This window comes from Drosophila teissieri, chromosome 3R, assembly GCF_016746235.2.
Source record: "Drosophila teissieri strain GT53w chromosome 3R, Prin_Dtei_1.1, whole genome shotgun sequence".
Taxonomy (NCBI): domain Eukaryota; kingdom Metazoa; phylum Arthropoda; class Insecta; order Diptera; family Drosophilidae; genus Drosophila; species Drosophila teissieri.
In genome coordinates, this window is record NC_053032.1 from 16,001,355 (window position 1) to 16,025,913 (window position 24,559).

General features: G+C 43.3%; 1 protein-coding gene and 1 long non-coding RNA gene across 5 annotated transcripts in view; one reads left to right on the top strand and one right to left on the bottom strand.

Moving 5' to 3' along the window:
• Positions 1-1,843: 1,843 nt before the first annotated feature.
• On the bottom strand, positions 1,844-2,989 carry LOC122621730. Of its 2 annotated transcripts, none has more exons than XR_006326238.1 (3): positions 2,827-2,989; positions 2,584-2,710; positions 1,844-2,501 (listed from the first exon to the last, which is right to left on the bottom strand). It is a non-coding gene; the product is annotated as an uncharacterized LOC122621730 (long non-coding RNA). The 2 variants fall into 2 exon arrangements; XR_006326237.1 differs by having other exon boundaries at positions 2,568-2,710.
• Positions 2,990-3,252: 263 nt separating this feature from the next.
• The window catches only part of LOC122621726 (A disintegrin and metalloproteinase with thrombospondin motifs 9), a 35,847-nt gene continuing 14,540 nt past the window's right edge, over positions 3,253-24,559 (top strand). Inside the window, exon 1 of one of the 3 annotated variants that reach the window (XM_043799684.1) lies at positions 3,253-5,235. In XM_043799684.1, coding sequence (XP_043655619.1) covers positions 4,867-5,235 — 369 coding nt within the window. In that variant the 5' untranslated portion in view covers positions 3,253-4,866. Of the gene's footprint in view, positions 5,236-17,722; positions 17,822-19,792; positions 20,103-24,559 lie in introns of those variants that run through there. The other 2 variants (XM_043799685.1, XM_043799686.1) reach the window with 2 other exon arrangements.

The window sequence follows — 24,559 nt, forward strand, 5'->3', positions numbered from 1 at the left end:
ATGTTTTTAATTTCAACTCACTTCAAGTCTCTTCCACATGATACCCATAAATATTTGCAAGCCTCTGGGATATGATTTGCATGCCAGTTTCCCAAACTCAAGGAATAGACTGATACACTGGTAAAATTGCTGATCAAAAATGTATCTGAAGGGTAAAAGTGTATCTTATCTAAGTTAATTTGGTGCTTGGGCCAAATATTTACATTTTATTAAGCTTTTTATGCCTTATTTATATTATAAGAAATATAACCATGTGGTAACTACTTTCTGTTCTTTTACGCAAATCCAAATTGGGCAGAATCGAAAATAGTGTCTTGTTTTGGGTAGCACGTTTCCCTCTGTGCATCTATATATAAACCCCTATTAGTTTATGCTTTTCGCATGCGTGGGTGGGTGTGGGCAAGTCTCAGGGTCAACGCACGTCGGCCGGCTCCCAGCGATCCCCACTCCCCATTCCCCATTCCCGTCCCCATCCATATCACCCCCGATTCCCATCTAGATCAGCATCGGCATCGGCATGAACATCGGCATCAGCATCGCCATCTGCGTGTGCTGTCATGGTGGCTGCTCTGTGCCGTAGTTGAATGGATGATATATGCCATACAGTTAAGTGAAATGTATCTTCGAGATACGCCACCTATCTATGGGCCATGGGAGTACAACAAATACCTCTTACGCATGCCTCTCTATTCCTATTCCTATTCCGATTCCGATTTGGATGGCGATTCCCAATTCGATTCCTGCCGCTGATTGACAGCGGCAGTAATTGAGTTTGATTTTTGCGAATTTCCAGAATTTAGACATCATCGATGAGGGCATGGAATTGGGGGCTCTTTAAGAAAGGTTTTTGTTTAGTTAGCCCAAATATTTGATTCGATTTGATTGAGCAGCTGTCAGGGGAACTTCAAAACCTGAGCTCTCAATAATTACGCAGGCCTGCGGATCGAAATGGTTCGGAGTGAATCGCTGGAATGGCTGTTTTGGGTTTTCGCAAGCTTTCGATCATTCAATCAGGATCAATATTTATCAATCAAGTGTGTGGGTGAGCGCAAAAACAGCGACTGAATGGAACTATCAGAGCATAAACATGTAGAGATGCCGAACCAACTCACGCATTAGACATATACTCAGCCACAAATATACCCATACATATAGTATACTCGTATATGGACATATACATACGGACAGACGCAATTGACTAAGAGGCCTGCGCGTGTTGGACGCACGGACGGATAAACAGACAGTCAGTCTGACATCGAACATCTGAAGACTTCGATCTGAAGACTTCGATAGTGATCCGTAGTATAGGGCTCTTCACAGCCTCTCGCTCATTGATCTTCGATCCACTTGAAGGCCGCTCGCCTGCGGTTCGTAGTTGCACATATGCAGAGATCCACCTGAAAGTGATTCTCTATCCACATCCAAAACCAAATCCGAATCCGAATCGGGGGAACGCATCTGATGCTGTTGCCATATTGGCATCAACTGCTAAACAAAAGTTTATGGCTGCCCGCCTTATGATCTAAATGCGTTAATTATGAGGATGATACAATACGATCTGAGCAGATACCATAGATACAAAGATGGATAGACAGATAGACAGATAGATACATTGTGGTCAGCGGTAGCGGTCTCCAGTGGCTCGATCATTAGCATCTGAAAACCAGCGGCGCCTCTTTGAGCAATATTTCCTAATTTAGACCGCATGCTTCCCTTCTCCAGATCAGTATGTGATTTGCTAGACTGAGCAATTAATTGGCAGATTCGGGGTCTCCAGCTAGGAAGTCGTTTATTTATTTAGTGGCTCTGTAAACATTGCTTACAGGGCATGACCAGTTCGGTGTAATATAAACAGCCGCCTTGGGGAACTCACTTGCTCACTAGTTCACTTGCCCACTTGCCTCCTCCAGACTTTTAGGGCTGTTTTGTAAGATTTGCTGTTCTGGCTGCTGTTTTATGTTGGCATCATTTGGATCTTTTGAATGCCGGCAGTTTGTTGTTGTTCTGTGATTACAAAACAAGCGTTTTGTTGCCGATTGCATGGTTGCTGCTGCCGCAATGCAACGCCACGCTGGAGATCGCTCTTCCTGGAATCTTTTGAGCTGTTTTTCATTAGCCCAGCATTCTCATAACATCCGTATTTCTCATGTATACATCATCGTATTTTGGAATATTTTTAAATTTTTCGCCGACCTCCCCATGCGGCGAAATGGATTTTTAATTTCCAACTATACTTTAATTTGGCAAACGAGCTCTCGTCTTTTAATTGATTAATGCTTATTGCTGCGTTTGATTAAAGAAAATATTTAGTATACAATAGGGTCAATTGCTACATATGGTAATTTGGCACAGAAGACACTTATGTGGAAGAGTTCTCGGCGTTCAAATAGTGGAGCGAATGGCTACTATTTTTATTCACTGACGCGATCAGTAGATTGATCTTGACCCACATTGGATGGCCTGGGATCCAGCAGATGTCGCACACTCTTTGTGTAAACGACCTAAAGTAAAGTAAACCATAATGTTATTAAGTGCAGACTTACTAAGTTGAGACACAAATTAGCTACACTTGACTATCTTAACTATTGCGAAATATATTTCCTGCTACGCCTTAAATTTGACTCATTTGTGCGTGAGCTCAATGGGTTTTCTTTATGATAAGGATGAGCCAGTCATCTAGCATTCAGTGGTCATCAACATCCGATCTTCTCTGAAAATAAGATTTTAGGAAGTGCACCACTGAGTAATGCTCAGGATATGAACCATTTTTTCAAAAATATTAGTAATGCTTAGATATCAGTATTGCTGATATTCACTTGTACTTACTCAAGAATCTCAATTTCCTCCAAGTGTACGTCTCAAAACAAAATGTTTACGAAGGAAGTCATAAAATAGTATCATTGAATACTTCAACTCATTCAAGAATGCGCTGGTAAAAAAGTTTATTATACCTGTTACTCGTAGAGTACTAGATTCGTTGAAAGGTATGTAACAGGCAGAAGGAAGCGTTTCAGGAACTATAAAAGCTAGAAAGTTGAGCATGAAGATTCCAGAGACATAACGCCCACAAACCGTCCAAAGCTACCACGCCCACACTTTTGAAAAATGAATTGTATTTTATATTTGTATTTTCAATTTCCATCGATATGTAAAAAAAAATGTATAATATTAGCAGCGCCTACTCTTTCTAACATATCCTCACACTTGAATTTTTGTAATTTTTTTTATTCCAATTGCAATCGATAATCGCACTCCCACTAGCTGAGTAACAGGTATCTGATAGTCGAGGCACTCGACTTTAGCGTTCTCTTCTGTTTTTAGCATAAATCTATTCATATTACTTCTTCCCAAAGGTAGATACTCTAGATGCCAAGATTGTTACTATGTTAACACCTAATCTTATCGGATGGTAACTCACGGGAGTAATCCGCACATGTGCGAAAATATCGAGCCAGAAGCACAGAGGCACATTTAAGAGATCGCCGGAATGAGTTTTGAAGTCGCGCTCGGCCGCGACTTTGGCTTTCTTTTCGCCAGAGCGCGCTCTCTCTGAAGAGAGAAAAAAGAGAGAGGGAGAGAGACCGGCTGTTTTGAGTACGGAGTACGAGTAGTAATGTAGTGGTAGTGATATGGCAATGGCATTCGCATTCTGGCCTCTTTCTAGTCACTCGAAAAGCATTCGCCTGGGAAACTGAATCGGAATCCTTATCCCATTCAGCCAATCCATGTCCCTACACATACAAATGCATATGTATGTATGTTGTTCAGCGGCGTTCATAATGCGGCGAGAGAACAGCTTTTAGCTTTCGGAGCGATCGAGATCGCAGATTGCTTGGCGGTACGGCCGCCGCTACCAAGTGCGGATCGCCGAGCAGTGTTCAGTCCGCAGCGGGAACTCAAGCGAGCCGAAACGAAACATCGCCAGATACAGATACATATTCTGTGGTTCGCAGCACTTGGTCCATCGGCTCGTTCTCGTCCGCTTCGTTTATTTACGCGCGCGCGTTAGAATTAGCCAACTGCTTGAGTTCCACTTGTACTCCAGTTGTTACTCCAGTTCTAGTTCTAGTTCCAGTTCCAATTCGAAATCCAATTCCATATACTAGTGTATCCTGGCCAGCCATGTCGGCCAGATAGCGACAACGACAACGACAGCGATAGCGATAGTATGCGAAGCAATCGGCGCGTTCTTGTGAACTCTGACATGGTGCACAGTTGTGGGACAACCTTCGCCACCGAAAAGTTTGCAAAAATAGTCACTGGCCGAAAGCGAAAAGAAAGCCAGAAGCGCAGAATGCCAAAGGTGACCAAAGGTGACCAAGTTAATGGTGCAGCTCGAAAGTGAATGCAATCGGCGCGATGTGTGAAGTTCAAGCTTAACATTGGCCAGCCACGAATAAATTCTGTGATTCGGCAAAAAGATTCATCATGAGATCGTACATAGGCTAGAGCAGTAGTACTAAAGTAGTTTATCTAGCTAATCGCAGCCATAAGTGTGTGAGTCGTTTTAATACCCACGAGCCGTAGCCGTAGCCGTAGCCACAGCCGTAGACTTCGCGTTTCTGTTCGTAATTTCGCATTTTTTGGCGGGTGCGGTGCCCACGGCAACGGAACGAGACTGTCGCATTTCAATTAACAAAATAAGCAAAGAGCCAAAGAGCCAAAGAGCCGTAGAGCCAACATAAGTGTAAAGATACATATACGAGTATCTACGAGATATATGTACATACTTATTGCCGCACATACGCACTGTGGATTTTGCTGCTCTTTCGCGCGCATTTTTGCACGTGCCATTTGCGATTTGGGATTCGGGAGATTGGACTTGGGAGATTGCTATCTTATCTGGTCATCGCCATCGCCATCGCCATGCCGGATGCCGGTTCACTCGCAGCGTCCGCCGGCGGCCAGGAGGTCGAGTGCCATCGCCTGCTGTCGGACTTGCCCGCCTTCGCGTATCCCAGCACCACACTGCGCTCCACCACTTCCGGTCACAGCACACGCACGAATAGCACCACCGTGTGCGAGTCCCCCGGTGCAGGGGATCGTGGCTCCTCCTCCACCTCCTCCAACGCCTCCGATGATGACGAGGATGAGCGTGCCCTTGAGCGCTGTCTGCGGGGGACGACGGACGACCTTGGGGAGGCCGGCCTGCGGTATTCGCTGAAAGGACCACCGCCGGAGCTCTACTCGGCCAAGAAGGACTTCATCAGCAAGGGACCGCTGCTGGGCAGACAGGTAGGTCCTACATCCGAGTTATGGGCATAACAAATAAATATTTGCAGCGGCCTAGTCCTCCGCATCGAATTTCGTGGGCTGATCGAATTCGCAGACCGGGATTTTTACGATTTTTCATTTATTTGTGTTTGTGTTTGAGTTTGTATTCGTCTTTGGATTTTTTGTTTTTACTTTTTTCTACTTTATCGAAATCGGCTGGCCAAGCGAAAACCAAATTCAAGTTAATTTATTGCATTGATTCCACATCGATGTGTCGAGTTCTTTCCTTTCTTTTATAATTTCGGTTGATTTGTCGATATTTTGGTGTGCTCGTCTCGTTTTGTATGCCGCATTGTTTTATTTCATTTCATTTTTTCCGCCTTTGCCGCATTCGCCGCTTCTCCGGCTCTCTATTCGATTTTGATTAAATGCCACTGGCGACACAAAGAAAGCGACAACCAAAGCGTTGACCACCACCGCATTTGAATTCACACGCCTCACTGACCACCACGGAGTACTCGCCCACCGCGCATTCGGCAGCGGCAAAGTGGATCCCGAGGTGGATTCGATGTGATTCTCGGCGACCTCACCGTTCGACAGCCTCAAACCGACTGAAGGAGGCAACGTGTTCGGTGCACATCGATCCAAATGCAGTGCGTGTCCACGCAGTGGTGCATCTGTGCATCAAACACTCTGGTCAACAAACTATTCCCCGGGCAGCCACTATTCAGCAGCCACTTCTTCTTAAGCTGACTCATAATCCACTCACCCATCCATCCATCCATGTGCGTCAGACAGGGACTGCTGATATGTCGGACGTGTGTTTCCGCCAGGTTGCTTGTTCTTGCTCTGCAGCAACACTTTTCGGGAAAGCGAAAGATTCTGCATCATCGCAGGAGATAAGAAACTCCCAGTTATCTAACAGAGATAAGGAACGAAGACGACCCTGTCTGGATGACACTGATATTAGCCCTAAGCCTATTGGGAACGAACGGTTGTTGCCCATTAGTTACTCACTGAGTGGGGCAGCAGACGAATTTAGATGCAAATTTCAACAGTTTCAAAAACACTTACAAGTTCGGCGGGAGGAAGTGGAATTGCGATTACACGAGCTGCGTGGAAAGCGCACATAACTACGGTTTACAAGGCTCGACAAGGTGTGAAAAGCGTTCGTTTTGGGACGTGACAGCAACAAATATGGAAACATGCCTAGAACTTACTGGCTTACTGGCTAACTGGCTAACTGACTTACTGGCTAACTGGCTAACTGACTTACAGGCCATTAGAATTTTATCAACGTCCGCTGGGCGGTCAGTGTAAAATTTGAAAAACAACACGATCCCCCGGTCCACGAATACATAATACATACTACATAATGATAGGTATGGGTGCGGGCTGGGAAGTCTGTTGGCCCGACCGGCACTGATAACGGGCCATGTGTGGCAACGTAACCCCCTCGGGATCGAATGGGAATGGCTTTGGGAATGGTTTTGGGATTCGGAATGGGATTGGGATGTACTGCTGCTTGGGCGTGACTATGTGGGCTGTATCGTACATATATATGCACATCGGATGGCTTTCAGAAGCACATGAATAATTGTGACATATTCGGTTCGGTGCGGTTCACTCGGTGCGCTGCTGTGAGTGAGTGTTTCGAAAATAGATTTTCTAATTTTTCGAGTGGCGCCTAGAATCTGACAAGTCGGGAAATACTTGGCTGTAAGTAAGTACGGCGACTGCCTGTATTAGAGTGCGCCGTCCAATTTGTATTTCGACGATGAAATTTGCACAATGTGTAGAATTTGAATATTTATTTTCTTGCTTTTTGTTATTGTTTTGTTTCGCCTTTTGTCTTTTGTTGTATATTTTTTTTTTTTGATTCGCTTTTTTTTTATTTTGAGTCGTACGTCGTCGCTTTGCGCGTGTTTCTCTGTCCCAGCGGCTTCTCGTTATTCATTTTGTCTTCAATTTATTTCGTCTACTTTAAATAAAAACATGAAAGGAAACTAGTCGCCGCAAGCCGAAGCTTACATACCCTTGCAGTAATAATATGGTTAAGAACTTATTTTTATGTCCGATTTTTATCAAATTAAAATCGAATTTATTTGTTGTCAAAAACTGGATTATACCAAATGATCGAATTACTTCTTCATAAATTAGCTAGTCATTTTCCGATACAGATCTTATAACAGCTATTTGATATAGTCATCCGATTTCGATCAGAAGTAGTAAACCATAGTTGCTGATCAAGAGTGCGTTGCAAGCTGCTGACTGCAAGCCACATACCCCGTGCAAGGGTATAATGATGAAAATTTGAAGCGTTCATTGACACTACGTGAAATAAGAAAAGTAGAGAAAAGAAGCCCGAAACGCTCGATTTGTCAGTTGCCAAGAAAGTACCACTCAATATGTGGGTGTTGTCGAATATGCGATGAGTATGACCATCCATCCATCCATCCATTTATCCACCCAAAACTAGATGGATAGCACCCTGCAGAAGATCGAATTGTAGCCAACGATTAATGATCGTAAGATATTCAGCTCGCCTCCCAGTGATTAATGCCACACATAACCATTCCGTATACCGATTCTCATGCAAATGAGTAGGGCGTGTCCTTGCAGCCCTTCGGTTTGTCGGTTTGTCGGTTGGATGGGGTGACAAATAATTTGTCGGAATATAAATGCCGTCAGAGAATAAATAGAATGAGCCACAAACAGTAACAAAAAGCCGCGAAGCAATTTCGAGTAAAAAGGCCAGAAAACGACCAAATCATTTTAGGTGTGATGCCGGGGCGTGACTTTGGGGTGCTGTGCTTATGCTTTAAGCTGGTTATTTTGAATTTAATACAATTTTTTTCGCCAAAAGATATATACGTGATCTGCATGCAAACACTTCTGCGAAGGCCCGCATCCCCCTTCCCCTGGGAAGCCACCCACGTTCATCGCAAGAGCAAAGTCCCAAGTGCTCGTTTTCTAGCATACGAAAACTGTCAAAACGATGAAAAAATGCTTATAAAAATCTTGGGAAATACTTCAAGGAACAGCGTCGACGCTGGCATACTCTCGCTGATTTCTGAGTAGTCAAAGCCGTTTCATTAGTATGATATCCCTTAGACTTGTAAGTCACAGACTACAAGCCACCTTGCTTATAAATTAATCATTGGCTTACAGGTAATCATATTTGTATTGTTCACCTGCCCAATTAATTACACCCAAGCCATAGGAAGTGTGTAGGAAAACAGCATCAAGTCATTCCATGGGCTGTCTAGTGATTGCTCATTTTAATTAATTCCTTTTTAATTTATCAGTCAAGATTAATGTTAAACATGTTCAATCTGGCTAGGAGTTGGCTTCGGAAACCGAATTCGGCGTTGGCCCAGCCGGGGTTTCTGTGTTAATAATTTAAATATGGATTTTAGCGGCCTTTTTCGGCGGGGTATTAGCATAATTGGGGGCCAGTGTCCATCCCCGGCTGCCGAGCTAATCCACTCAAGGCGAAAACACCTCTAATAATTACCTGTCCAATTTTTCTTCACATTCTGGTGAATCTTCTGCTCAATCTGGTGATTTTTCTATTGATTTCTGTATTTTTTTTGTGTTTGTATCTGGTGTGCGAGTGTCTCTGCTCGACTCGCAGGTCGTGAATGTGAATGAATTTTTTAACAAATTATTTGGATATTTTGGGAAATACAAATTTGTTTAACTGACTGGTGGTGGGCTTACATCAAAAGGCCAGAACCGTCCATAGAGCACAAGCTGGTTTCATCTCTCGATCGTCTTGATTGTCTTCGGGTCCATTCCAATGCTTTATTTGGTGTTTAGTTTCTGGTCTCAGCTCAGCTCAGCTCAGCCCCATCCCTAGACCCCCAGACTTGGTCGACTTATCTGGCCGTTCCGCGAGCCTATCTTAATGATTTCTTATTTATTTGCTGCCATTTGTTGTGAGCCGACTTATCGCGTTTGCGGCCATTTGGCGATGGAGATGGAAATGGCGATGGAGATGGAGATGGAGCGTGTAACATCGCTTTACATAAGTCCATTATATTTTATTTTAACGACACTCTTTTAATTATTTGGCCCCGCCGGTGGCATCATCGCTCCCATCTTCACGGTCAAGGCAAATGCTGGATCATCATCGATACTGTGATACTGTTGCTTTGCATATAAATTTGGGACTCCACTTTGGATTCAGATGCGTATTCGAACTTGGACGAGACCAGACGAGACGAGACGTGGACGTGGACGTGGAAGTGGACGGACTCTTTGGGGCGGTGCGTCTTTATTCATATGCTAAACTCTTCTGAATTCAGAAGTCAGAAGTGGCTTAGCCGGGGCGACGGGCTCGGCACTTATTTGAAAGCCATTTGGAAACCTTGGGGCATCATCGCTTTATCATCAGAGGCGGATGGGTGCAGCATAAGCCGAAACGCAGTCCGCGATCTAAATACTCAAAATCATGAAAAAAGAAGAAGGCTCCTTAATGGCATCGCCAGTTTTTTGCGTATTGTTTTATTACTGTTCCCTCGCCGCTTTTTATTAATATTTCGATTTCAAGGAGGAGGCATTCCGATATTTGTTGCGATTTATATGTGTCTGCCGAGCCTTTGTTTCGATTCCCCGGAATTAGACGAGGCATTGCGGTTCTTCAGCTTCGATCTATGCGGGGTGTTGTTTATTTATGGTATAGTATGGTATTATATACTCATTCATTTGGGGGGGCATGATTTATTGGACAAGTGATGTCGTTGTGATGGCACATCACGTATACGCCCAGTGGTGCCATGCAGTTCCTGGCCTGCAAAGCCGCACAGAGTTCAGCAGAAATACGCAGCCCCATTGTTCTGGGAACGCCGAGCGATACCTGACATATATGTATATAAATACAACCTATAATCGCATTATTGCCACACGCCCTCCGTTGGCCAAAATCGAATGATCGCCATCTTGGCCGCAGGGCATTTGCCTAACGGTTTCGGCCACTTAGCGGCAACCAAAGACAAAACAGACCGCCATTTGCATAGAAAGACTATTCAAAGTCATTACTAAATCAACCTGTTTTATGCGTTATTTATTAACATCTCAGTCAATAAGGTGTTATAGAGTGACACAGAGTGAAAGATTCAGGCAAATGTTTGAACGCGTGTAAAAATGTTGTAATAAGCAGATAGCAATGCAGCTTTATTGTCTCTGAAGTTTCACGTAGCATTGTAAATACTAGTTGATTCAGGGTATGCTTGTTTTGTTTATGAAGATATACTCCTGCCATGAACCAAGTACCATGAACTACTTGTATATACAGCATCATCCGTAGTTGCTGAGTTGTTCACTTTTCCTCGACGACCACACACGTGGTATCGCAAGTTATCTAGAACTGCGAGCCTCCATCTCATTGAGCTGGCAGGTGATACGAGGGTGTTAATTTGCAGTGACAGAAGTGCACGTCACGGCAAATTTGGTGTTTACCCAAATGCTTAGCGGCGAAGCTGTAAGCAGTAAGCAGCAAGCTGTAGATACTCAGAAGGAACTGTGTATTTGCATAGAGTGTTTCTTGATCAATGGCAACTACATCACTCTTTCAAAATAAAACGCTACGAAAGTGTTACTTTCGATTTCAAACACTGCGCCTCTTTGGATATATTTTCGCGTTATATATACGCCTTTTATTGTTATGACTTTTATTGGTGCCGCATGACAAAGTTTAGCACAATAAAAAATCATGTTTATTGCTAAATTATGTTATGACAGTCTTCTGTGGGGAGTGCGATTCTAGTTTCGCGATATGCCTGAAGGCATTTTCATATTGGCCGAATGATGTGCTATTTGCTATTCGATCCGATCCTCGTTCTTTTCCATATTTTTTCACATTTTTTTCGTGTGCCTAAAGCCGCTGTACTCACATACAAGTACTGTATGCGATCGATGTGATCTGCAAACGATCTGCGAGGCATCGCTAATTAATGCTGGTAGCAACAAGTTCAGCTCCCTTATCTGTACTTTTGTATTTTATTTGAATTTTATTTTTTGCTTTTTGCCGGTGAGCTGGGGCTTGGGTTCCATGAGCTGCGGCACGTTGGCGTATATACATACGAGTAGTATATATACTATACAAGATTCGGCTCAGCTGTTCGACTAGACAAACATGGATTTTGTTTCCTTTTAAAACATTAAACAGACGTTAATGAAACGCTTATGCTTTCTATTTTTGGCGGCACCCATGAGCTGATAAGAGTATGCCTGGAAATGAATAATTCTATGTTTCCCAACCCCTTTAGAAATATTGTTGGTATTTTTGGGATAGCGTGAAAAAAGCTTGATTAATTACTTGTTTGGACCGCCGTTTTCTACATCCATACATTTAGCATTTAACATGTACTGAGTGAACTTGGCCCGTTCTATTTATTATTTACGCAAGTGCACTTATCCATATGTTGAAACAATTATATATTTTTAACACTTATGTACATTCGCCGCTGTGCCGGGCCAATATTGCCCATTTTGTTTTTATATAAAATGCATATATGTACATACATATGTACATACATACAAACGAAATATGAAATGCTACTTGCGCAAATAGGAACATGAGCAGTGTGATGCTCGAATTCCTGCTGCCAAATAGCCTTTTGCAATTAATACAGCGGGATACAGCGTGTGCGGATGAAAATCAAATTTAAATTCGAATTCAAATTCAAATGAACCCCCAGTCATAACATCATTTCATGCACTGTCGTATATCGTACAATTGTATATTTGCACAAACGTTGCCTAGCACTCGCTTCTTTTTGCCAGGGGCAAAATTCAGCCTTTGCCGTAAAGATAGCGCGTCATAGTAAAAAACGAAAAAAAGGGAAAAAAGCATTCAAAATGAAGTGTAAAAGCGAAAAAACCTAAGCACCCCTATTAATTTTAGCACTCCAGACAATTGCCACAAATTTTGGGTAAAGCAGGCGTGTCAATTGCTGTACAATATAAACAAATTACTGTTGGCGGTAACTACGTTAACCGTTTGCGCTGCCGGCAGCCAAACTCAGGCGTGAATTTGTCAAATGCCAATGATGATGGCATGATGGCCGAAAGTGCCACTGGTTCGCACAAGCTGCCGCTAGGTGGCTCAGCCAACAGTATACACTACAGTAGCGGTGTAGCGGCAAGCTTTTAACGTATAATTACGATTGTATTCGCATTCGCCAGCGAATTAGTCGCCTTTGCCAATACGAGTATGCACATGTGTACGTAAATATATGAATTACCCGCTCCCTGCCACGTTATTGTACAATTAGTTGTATTTATGCTGCTGCTTGTTCGTCGACGGCTGTCGCTGTCTGTCGTACAATAATTAAACGACCATTAGGCGTATTTAGCGCACTGCTCCGAAATTTGGGTCATTACCAAAGCAAGAAATCAGCCCAAACAGAGCCATACAGATCCATACAGAGCCACACACGTGCTGGCCGTCGATCAGATGTGTTTATTGTTTATTATTTATTGTGATTACGATTATGATTATGTTATTGTGGGCCGTCACCCGGCTATCTGCCCACCACCCAACCACCACCCACTGGCCAAACGCATCTGGTCTTTATGTGGATTATGGAACTAATAATTCAGAGCCTGCTGGCCGCCAAATCGATTTGCATCAAAATGCACAGCCAGCAGAGAGCAATAACAATAACAATAACAATCACAGAGTTAGAAGGCGAAAGTCGGCGGCTGGTACAATTAGCAGCTGAATGGATCGATGGCTATCCTCGAAGTGATACATGATAAATGCAATATAAATAATGTGGTGAGGCCTCTGAATCTAAAAATATATGCATTTATAACCTCCATAAATCGTGTTTATCTCTAGGCGTTAGTACACACGCTTCTTTTCCGACCTATTCTCTTATTCAAATTGTATAGAAATGTTTTAGATACGGTAATGCCCCATGCTATCTTTCATATGTAATGCTTATTACTTTCAGTTTAAACTACCAGGTAGCGCATAGTCGATATTGGAGTGGGAGCTCCATCTGGTTTGGAAACATTGAGGCGTGCGTGAAGAATTCGAGGCGTGGGAACTCCGTGGCTGGCTGGGGTTCTCGATTCTGGATTCTTGATTTTCGATTCTCGATTCACAATCCGCGATATGCCATCCGCAGTTCTGAATGAACGTGGCCGCAAGCTGGGGTTGCTCTTTAGCGCCAAAGACCGAGGTTGTTTGCCCGGCTTTTGGCCCCAGGGCGCCTGGCCGTGTTTATGGGCTCACTGACAAACTGACAAACTGGCAAACTGACAACTAAACGCAATTATGACCTAATGAAATCGGCGATTGGGATTGGGAATGGGAAAAAAGAGACAGCGCCCGAATAATGAGAGCTGCCAACGCCCCGCTGAACTCGCGCAGAAACAGAATTAATTATTGTTAACCGTAACAGTTTTTGTTTGTAAACCTGCCAGGCATGTGTCAAGGAAATTGGGTCAAAAATCGCTGGCCCAGGGCACCAGAATCGCAGTGTCCGCAAAAAAAACGTGTCCGCAAAACGAGGAAACTCGTTTGAAACCGAGAAACTGCGAAACTGAGTGAAAAGACCTGGGGGCTGTTTGGATACAGGGTATCCACTATCCACCATCCACCTACAAATGAGCTCTTGTTCAATTTGTCATGCCGAGCGTGACAATCGAATAGGCAATCAATCGATCGCCTGGCCAACGGCCCTGCTAAGTAGATTGATGGCGGAGCTAAGCCAAATTAGAAAAATCAGAAAAATTAGAATAAGAACGTGGTAGCCCGGCTGGATTCGTTGGGGGTCATAAATACGCGCGGTTAATGAACGCCGTTTAGCGGCAGACAATGCAAATCGGCAAACAAATGTCAGGCAGCTAAACACATTTGTATGGATACTGCGATCCATTGATTTCGCAATCCATGGCTCTGCAAATCGATCGATCGATCGAATGATACGATCGCTGTATCGCTGGTGGGGCCTTATAATCCGGTCTTCGAGCAGATGTGCGTCGTCGAGAGCTGTGCACACACGGTGTGGCACACCTTCTGATTAAGAGTGGCCAAGCGACGCTGGTGAGGATCGGGCCAACTATATAGTTACTGGTGAAACTATGGCACTGTGGCACCATGGCACCATGGCAACATGGCACTACCCACTAAGAAAACATCGTCTGTGACTAAGTTCGAGTATGTGGGTCTGTTTGCACAACAAGAGCATGTGTGTACGTGCACACTCACCGCTTCGCCTTTCAAGTACATCAACCTCGAGTGGATCTCGCTGGCTTGCCAAATAGAATACACTTGTGCCCCCAGCCGATCTCAGTAATTATTATTACGAGTATGCATAAATATCAACTCGCCTCTATAAATGCCTTATTCGATTGGGTCACAATGAATCGAAGCCTTCGCTTCGACTGCACTGGTTAGCCCACTTGCCAGTCAAGCTACCAAATTGGTAGAAAAGACGATTCGAATCGAATCGATAGACAGATAAAAGTCGAAGTGGTTCCATTTGCCAAATTTGCATGAAGATCTCCAGCGGTCGCTCCTTTTCTGTGCTAAACTGCGTGCAATTAAAATTAAAGCAATTAAATTTAAGTTTGTCTGCCCCATTAATAATACATTTTGGTGGAGTTTCCAAAAATCGTTTCCTCATTTGTCGCCGAGGTCGTAGTTTCCGGAAGCCTAAAAGCACCCTGCCCTTTTACAGAGTGCTCACGAATCGCTTGGGGACGCGGACTGAGATGGGTGTACTGAATCTTACGCCTCTGAATCTTACGCCTGCCTGCCCCAAAATTCGGTGAGGAAAACCATCTGCTCCCCATAATTATCGGACTCTAGACTTGGCCAATCGAGTTTGGTTCTTGTAAACATGTCAAAGTGAAAACAAACTAATTGCCTGAGCACATCCGACAGCTGCGCGAATCTGTATCTGTATCTGTACTTAAATCTCATTCGATCTGCTCCACATATAGTTTATATGTAATAAGTTCGACGGGCGAACACGCACTACAAGGCCACGAGATTGGATGACCAAACTCTCATAATTTGAATGTCAAGAGCGTTAGGCGCTGACTACTCGAGCAGATGCTGCCAAAAATTTAGATCAAATTTAGGAGGACGGGGCATTAATTTTGATGGCTTCTAATTGTCAGAAATAAAAACGGCCTTTTAATGGAGTCCACAGATCTCGCATCTATTGAATACCGAGAATTTCGGCATATCATCCGCGCCACTGGAGCTGTTAGATGATTCTTGTAAAACGCCTTGCTCGCCGGAGCTGGAGCCGGAGCGGACACAGATACAAATAACAATGGCAATTTCAACACATTTTGATGAGAACTGTCAAAAAAATTAAGAAATTCCAGCCGTCCAGCTGTCCAGCAGTCCAGTGGCCATCAGCGCCATCGACGTTCCAGTCTTGTTGCCGTCCGCTCGCCTAGTTAATGAATATAATCTCTTTTGATGGATTGAACAGTCGCCCCAAAAGCCCAAAAGCCCAATGCCCCATGCCCAAAGCCCAACCTGACCAGGCCCAAAACCAAAAACCCAAACCCAAAGCCAAAAGCCTCAAAACGCGGCTTTCAATGGCCAACTGGCAACTGCCAACTGACAACTGCCATCGCCATGAACTTGGCTCAGTTTTGTCTCTTTTCCCATTTTTTTCTCCGTTCAATTCATTGTCTTTGTTGTGGGCCTTTTTTGTTTCTCGTGCGTAATAATATAATGCGAAATATTTATTAATTTTTATGGTTTATATTTTGTTAATTTCTTTTCGGACCGCAGTCAGTTGCGGGAAGTGTCGCACCGGTAATCATCAGCAGCTTTTCGCAGCTGCTCAAATTGGTGAGATAAGTAAGCGCCTACTTGCGGATACCCTACACTTTTTATTATTCCCTGGCATTTAGCGCAATCAGTTGAACTGCTCGATCATCTCGGCTTAATTAGCTCAGCCAACGATTGTCATTTTTGGCTATCAGCAATTAGCCAATTGGGCAGTTTGAATAATTTGGCATTCAGAGTGCACCTTATCTGATCCCTTCGCTGGCTAATGAAATATTTAAAAAAACAAATTCCTAAGCTCTTTGCATTTCTATAGCCACACAGTTCCGGTCCAGAAGTTTTGGCCTGGGCACTTGCCAGACTCAATTAACTTGGATCTTATCGAACAGCGTGCTCTCCCAGGGAATCCGCCTTATCGATGGGTTCTGGCAAACCAGTTTTGCCCTCTCGAGTATTCCCAACCTTTTGCTGGCCCTCTTGGCTGCCAAAAAAAAGAACTGTGTGGCTGTCATTTCGCATTTGCTTTGTGGGCGCAAACGGAGGTTTAATGAAGCGTTAATAAGTACCCAAACAGGCCCTTCAGGCCATCCACAGCTCCACAGCTCCAGAGCTCCAGAGTTCCAGAGCCACAAAGAAGGGTCTTAAATACCCCATATCGACAATGGCTGGATGGCAGTTCATATGTACACATGTAGGTTCCCAACTCTCTGGGGACTGGGTACTGGGTACTCGGCACTGGGATCTCACTTTTATGATCGCTCTGACGTTTGCATATCCCAAGATACTTGCCGTGTGTGTGGAGCCGTGTGTAGAATAGTATGTGGGGTATACAAACAGCAGGCCTATTGCCACTCCATGCTGAGCTCGGGAATTCTGAGATCCATCAAATCCATTCAGTGTTCTCATTAGTGTTTGTACAGTTGTTGTAATTAAGAGCGGCGAATGCTGTTTTTTTCTTATTTGTGTTTTCATTCTCGGGCACAAAACTTCTTCAATCAGACGCCACGGACCACGTAATTATTTCAGCCCATTTTTCATTAAAATGTAATAATTCATTAGGGTATTATAAACAATGTGTGCGACCATCTGAGTATCGAGTATTGCAGACGCTGGCGACAGCGCCCTTACTTCTCTTGCCCATGTTGTGCCCATGTTGCTGCGGCTGCTGCTGCTGCTGCTGCGGATCTTGCTGTTGCTGGTGCTGCTGCTGCTGTTGCTGCTGCTGATGCTCTTGTTGTTCTCGCTGGAGCAGCAGCTGTTGGCGCGGCACAAAACCAGCATCTGCGCCATCCGCCTGCCACCAACACAAGTGATCTTTCAGTCGCTCGCGTGACGCAGAGCCGATCATATTTGCCTGCTCCTCCTACGCAAAGCAAATCCACTGGGTTTAGGCACTGTGGCTTGTACCACACGTAGCCACATTTACTCACACTCACCCACACAGCTAACAGGCTGTGTGCAGAGCAAGGACCTCCTGATTTGTGGCGAGGCTTGGCCGCCTAAACGGCTTACAAATTGCAGCATCGCAGTTTAGTGAACCCGAAGTCGCGAGTTCGTTTCCTCTGTGTTTTGTGTTTTGTGGCATTGTGATTGCAGAATGGAGTTGCGCCTGCGCGACTTTTCAGTGCTAAATCGGTGGGCACTGAGTGCTGGAAAGGCAGCACAGTGAAAACTCTCAAGGAATTAAGGACAGTGAAAAGTGAAAAATTCAACAGCGAAAATTGTGGCACTCAACTAAGAACGATGTACAATAAGATGGTGATTTCGAGTGGGGATTTTCCCCAGAGAAAACAGCTGAAAGCCCATCCACCGACGCCTTTCGTCGAGATCATCAAGGTAGGAGGCAAATCCGGCACAGTTGTCATAAATTGGCTACTTGGCCGACTCTCTATTAATTTTAATAGTGGCCATTGGCCAAGTGGCGACCTCAATTGGTGGCCCATAAAATTGCCTGCCACAATGTCTTAATTTGAAAGCTACGAGTAAAGTTGCTAGGGAATTTATGCTCTCTTTAACGTGCAGCATAGAGTTATTGCCTTGTTTTCAACTTCTGCCAGTGGTTTCAGCAATAAAATGTACTTTAAGTGCCTAATTATGATTTGATATGCTGCTAATTGGGAAATCATAACAAACAGAGCCATATTTAAGAGCTTTTTTATTGGGGCGTTCGCCAATTAGTGGGCTAGCATCTAAGATCATCGACCAAAACAATCGTATAGCTTCAGAGGTGCAATAAGACAAGAGATTCAAAAGCAACCGAGTTGGCGAATTCGTCGCTGGCAGAGCCAGTTTCATGAACACAAACATCTTTATTCTCATAGATATACTTGTATATAGATACATACATATCGAATTAATGTCACCGATTCAGGGACAATACCATAAATTAGAGTTAATTTGAGTGCGAATAACCCAGTGGAAGCTAGCGAAGCCGCTTGCATAATAAATTGCATACTTCCTGGAAGACCAGTGGACCGAGTGGTCCACAACCCTCGAGATCAACGCACCCACATGTCGGATGGATCTGAGAATTATGGCCTCATGTCACAGATCGCGGGCGAGGCACGAGCGCACATACTCGTATCTCGGAGGCATGTGGCAATTAGAGCCAAAAAGCGGAACAACATCCACGATGGCAATTTTTCGAGAAAAGTCCCCGAAATTTGTCAGGGGCGTACCGATTTCATTTGGTCATAAATTCACACGAATAGGGCAGGGCTGCGGTGCGAACTTAACGAGCCAAGACGAGATGGTCTCCCAGATAGCCACTCCCCAAGCTCGCCAAGAATCCCAAGATCCCAGTCCAGATCCACGCCGCACTTAAGGATCCCAGACGTGCAATTAGTTTGCTGGCCACCAATTGAAACAACAAACTTTTCCACTTTTCCGCTTATCCGCCTTTTTCTGGCAGCACAGAGGGTCAAGTGCAGTGCGATGGCCAGTGGGCGCCAGAATTGCTGAGATTCTTCCTCTTGAAAGTGAGATACTTTCGTAATTGGCATCGCATTTATCAGATTGTCAAAATCCGTTGCAGATGGTTGCAATCTCGCTGCGATATTATTAGTAGTTGGCCCAGTGCAACCTGCCAAAAAAAAGGGAAGTGAGGTAAATTTGCATAGCCGAAGTTCATATATCCTAGCATTTCAAACTACGTCGAGGATTTATGGATATTTTCTTTGGCAGCACTATGATAATCATAGTTATAATCAAAGTAAAAGTGCATATGATAGAAGCTAAAATATCTATGGCAGGTATAAGATATACTCATCCGATTGTTATAAAACTTGTTTTATTCGAAACTGTGCATTCTTTGAGGAGTTCTTGGTAACAAGCCAAGGCATACCCATAAATTTTCAATTATTTCTGCATCTGTACGGCACACTACATCTATAATACCCCCTGCAAGGGTATGCAAATAAGTCCAATAGAAAATAGAAAGCATATTAGAGAACCTATGTGCGTCTTGCGAACACGTATAAAATGCTATTCTAAAATTATTTGCGAGAGAAAGAACTTTCGGCTAGAGGTGGGTGCGTGAGTCTCTGGATTCCTTGGCGGGGAAAAGCAACTGCAGAGCTTTTCCGCCCAAAAGAGCTCGGCCGTCCCATCGAAGATCCTACACATGCACCCACACACCCACACCCAGCCAAGTTACCTGCTCTCTTAACCTTGTCGATACGCAATCTTTATGGTTGGATCGTTTGTTTGGGCCAAACGCTTGCGCAAAACTAACGCAGAGCAGGAAAATGCGAACAGAACAGAACAGAACACACTTTTCAGATTTCGTGAAAACGTTTTCTCAGTCTTGTCTCGAACTTCGCGCCAATATCTGCACAACTGCTGAACACGATCGCGGAAATTCACAAATGCCGAGAACTTTGCGAAATATACAACACATATCATAATTCGAGTGGGTTAAATGAAATTGAAATAAATAGATTTCATGCAGTTGTGCAGCGGAAGTGCCAAAATAGAAATATAAAATTGCATAAGATTAATGTGGAATATGTCAATTATTACTGTACGAAAAGCGACGAATTTTTAAAGATTTCCCAATTCGAGTGTACTGAAACATCAAAGTGAATAGAACTATAATCTTCGAGCTATCGACTTAAAGGTATATCATTTTGAAAAGTGGTAGAAAATATTCATTTCATGGGACAATCACTCCTGTAAAATTATTTCAATTTATTTTCAAAGTTTATTTTACAAATCTAAGCATCAATGGGTTTCAAATAACATTAACATTAACTTGTAAGCAGGAAATTATTATTAACACTAGATAATATCCACATTTCTTTCAACGGCAGGAAAACGCCAACATTTTCGAATACCATAACTTGTAGCCAATCTTTGCATGCTTCAGAAGAAATCAGTTTAGGCATTTTGCTTACACACAGTGCCTACTAAAATTAATGTTCAAATTCTTGAGCGTAAATATTTTTAACAAAATGCCGACAGGCATATAAGAAATCGCTTTTAAATAGATATTTTACACGGTGTGTAGAATCGAATTGAAATCGAAGCAATGAGCAATGTTTATGCCAAACTTTCACACATTTCAGCGCCACTGCAAGAATAAAATCAAATCGAAACACAATAAAAATCGAAAATTAAGTAAACACGCCCTTTACTAAAAATAGTTAGGCCGAGCGAATTTCCGACTCTGTAGGATGTTGGCTGGCCAAAAGAAGAAGGCCAAAATTAATTTGTTAACTTTTTTTGCTAGCATTCAATTCACGTAAGCAAACAAAACAGAAGAGAAATATGCGTAAGGAAAATGGGGGAAAATAAACAAAAAACGCAAGAACTGTGCTAAAAAAAATTTAGACAAATGATGAGTGCGAGAGGCTTTGAGGTTAGATTTATGGCAAAATAAAATTTCCAATAGAAAAGTCGGAAAAAAATCCGAAAAAAGTCGGAGAAAATGCATGGCATGGAAACGAAGGAAACGAGGACGCCAATGCCGGGTGCCAAAAATAGCGCAGTCTTTTTTCTGAATTAGCCATTTATTTTTTATGTTTATTTTAACATTTTGTGTACTTTCTTTTTTCTTTTTCTCTCCCTTTTCCGTCCCCGTTTCGTTGTGTGTATTTTTGCAAGTAGACAGAAGCGTGTCAGAATTTTGATGTATGTATTTGTTTGAAATGAACTCTTGTGTGCAGCGAATCGAACGTTTGTCGGCTCGCAAAAGGCCATAAAAACTATGATATAATACATGGCCAGAAAGCAACAATGAGGAAACAATAAAACTGCTTAATTAACCTACCAAAAAAGCAAAAGCGGCAGCTAAACGCTGAACAAAAAATGCAATTAAAAATTGTGATATATGCAAGGCATAAACAAAAATTATAAAAATACACCAGCAATTTGACAATAAATAAAGCAGGCGAAAAAAGAGGCACCGACCAATAAAATATGTATAAAATATGAAAAGTAAGAGTACAAATAAATAGCAGACAACACACTGAAATAAAAATAAATATAAAAATAATAACTGTGGCACATGTGGGCCGATCCGAGTGCTTTTGCTTCGGCTTCTGTCTGGGAAATTATGTTCTGTTGGATTTATTAGCTGCGACTAGACATCTCCGGTTTGACTTACGCATCTAGATACGAGATTCTAGATTCCACATTCTAGATACTTGTGCAAATGGATCAAGATATTTCTCAAGAATTTTCCGCCCCTAAGTGTGACATTTTTCGGGCTTTTGGAATTAGCAGAACAGCCGGCGACGCATAAATAAATATTTTGATGACAACATATAAATGAAAACAAACCGGAGGCGTTAATTTTTTGCAAGCATTTTTGAGCCGTTAATAAATAACTGCAAATGTTCCAATGAACGGCCGGCTAATTGGTGGGTGTTAAAATGATATAAATCTGCATTAGCATAGTGCAATGCCACATGTGATAAGGAAGCACTTTTAGGCTCTGCCATGCCATTCCGGTAACACAATAGATTGTCAGCTGAAAGCTTGTAACAAAAAGTGTTAATAGATACATCCTACCTGACAACTACGCGTATGCAAACCAGATACACAAGACGTCAAGAAAAACGTGTCGGAAGTTGCACGACAGCAAACAACTCTCGTTGAACATTAATATAACATTTGTACGACTACTTGCTACACTTGACCCGCGTTCGTGTTTTTCCCGCAGTCTTTGCTTCGAGCGGAATTTTATGGGTTATTGCTCGTTTTTGTGGGCCTTTTGCTTCCGTTTTTCCGTTTATTGTAAGATCGATTAAAAGGAGATCCTCCCACTTCGGCGAGCCCATCAATTTTAATTATCGAGCAAATTAATCAGTCGCAACTCTCGCATCATTAAGATTAATGATGCCGGTCAAGCTGGGTGGCAGCCGCAGAAGGCACAGCAACACCAATGCCGCTGGTACGGCAGCCAAATCAGCTGGCAGTACCAACAAATATGCAAATAGCGCACTTGGCTGAACTCGAACTCGAACTTGAGTGTATCGCGAGCTGAAAAGTGGAAGAAAAACGAAAACGAAAAAATTATAACAAGATTCAAGATCAGGCAGGGGATCAAAAGCGAACCAAATGAGCTGTGGCAAATGTGATTAGAGAGCGCCTATTAATTGCCTGTTTAATTGGGACTCAGATATGGGAACACACGAGGGTTTTCCCCCATCCCCATGCCCCCAATTGCCCAACAGCCCAATCTCGATTCGGAACCATAAATAATGTCGCGTTTTGAAAAGTGCACTGACCCGACCAAAAATTTGTGATACGCTCAGACATGCAGACGTACTCACTTGCGCAAACTGCTTATACCCGCAAAATATGCTCTACTCTACTCGGGCTGATTCATGTGATTCATATGTCCCGTTTTGCAGTGCCTTTCGGGGAATAAGTGAAACGGGAATCGCCGCCAAAATCAAATTCATAAATGCATTCGCGGGGGTCAGTGACGTGCCTCAAAAAGCCAGCCGTCAAATGTCGCCACCACTGACGTATCTGTCAGATACAAAATGTCCGATCCTCGGTGCGCCGGCAATTTCGCAGGGATACGCAATGAATTATTTATGAAATGCAGACGAGCTGCCTCCGCGATCTGAATGAACTGACAAAGAGACACAGGCAACGCAGAAACACAAATGTAAAGATCACTGGCATTTCGATTTTTTACACATGCACTAGCGAAATCAGGGAAATGTTGGCTTGAAACTGATTTGATATTTTCATTTCATGTGCCAAAAATAAATATGCACTTAAATTCTTCAGTACTTAATTAATTACACATTTTGAAGGGATTTTTCCACAGTGCAATCCGAACTCGAACTTCACATTGGGCATGCACTTGGAGTCATGGGCATGGGTTTAGCTGGAGGCTCCGCTAATGAGGCAGAGTTGGCAGAATGACTGACTGAAGGAGTGGCAGACTGACTGAGTGACTAACTGACTGAGTGACTGAAGTGAAATACGAGCACGAGCCCAGTTGCTCATGCAAATTTTCAGCGATTAAAAAGCCATAACTTACTGTATCAACGCAAAGCGTTGAGGTTAATTGACAGACAAGCAGACAAACTCGCCCAGACACAGAAAAAGATACATGTTCTCGTTCAGCCAGGGATAGAGGCACTCTACAGGCAGTGCTCTCAAATTAACACTGCACACATAAAGTAAGGCAGCAAATGACAAAATGACAATAATTAGAATAAATGAAGGTTTCGCAAGGCTTTTCCGCATAGCTCGCGGAATGCAAGTGGCCAGACATGGAGCACATGCTCTTCGAATTTCACATCTGCTCCCTGGGCCAAAAAGGTCCCATTGAGTGGAGCTCGGCTTCGCCGGAACCGAATTTAATACAAGTCCGAACTGCTGATGGCCATTTCCAGGGAAGTACTGTGGCTTTGAATTCTTCACGCGACTCGGTGTCTTGCGAGATTCCCACCGAGTTGCTTAGTCAGGAGGAATGCGCAGAGAACTGGGTGCCTTTGGTTATGGCCCGAAATCGATATGATAGGAATCCTCCCAAGATTGATACGCCTAATTCCTTACATCTTCTTAATGCGATGATTGATGTGGCGCCATTCTGCGTGATCCGTGATCAGCGAAATGCACTTGGCTCCAGCTCTTGCTTTTTATATTATTTTAATGACAAGTGACAGTGACGAAGGCGCCCCCACTTGGGTTTTTAATAAGCGGCGCATCTGAGTGACATTCTGACTGGCGAAATTGCGATCTTCCACATTCCAGAACAAGGGAGGACTCGACTATCAGACACCCCGCTTATAAGATCTCAAGTTTTATACGGACGGACAGAGGGATGCTATACGGACAATGCCAAATGGAACTAGCTTGCTATCCTGACCAAGAATACATATAATTTATATGGCCATATACTCATATACATATGTATACTCACAAGTCGAAAAAGTTTCCTGGCATACCCCAAAGTTTAATAATATTATGAAATTCCAGAGCCCAATTCAAATTGATTGGTTCTTAAGTTCCTAAGTACAGGCATTCCATTCCATTCCCGACTTTCGGTTCCCAGTTTGGCTCCCAGTTGGCTCTCGATATTGTACTTTGAACGAATCCCCACAAGGC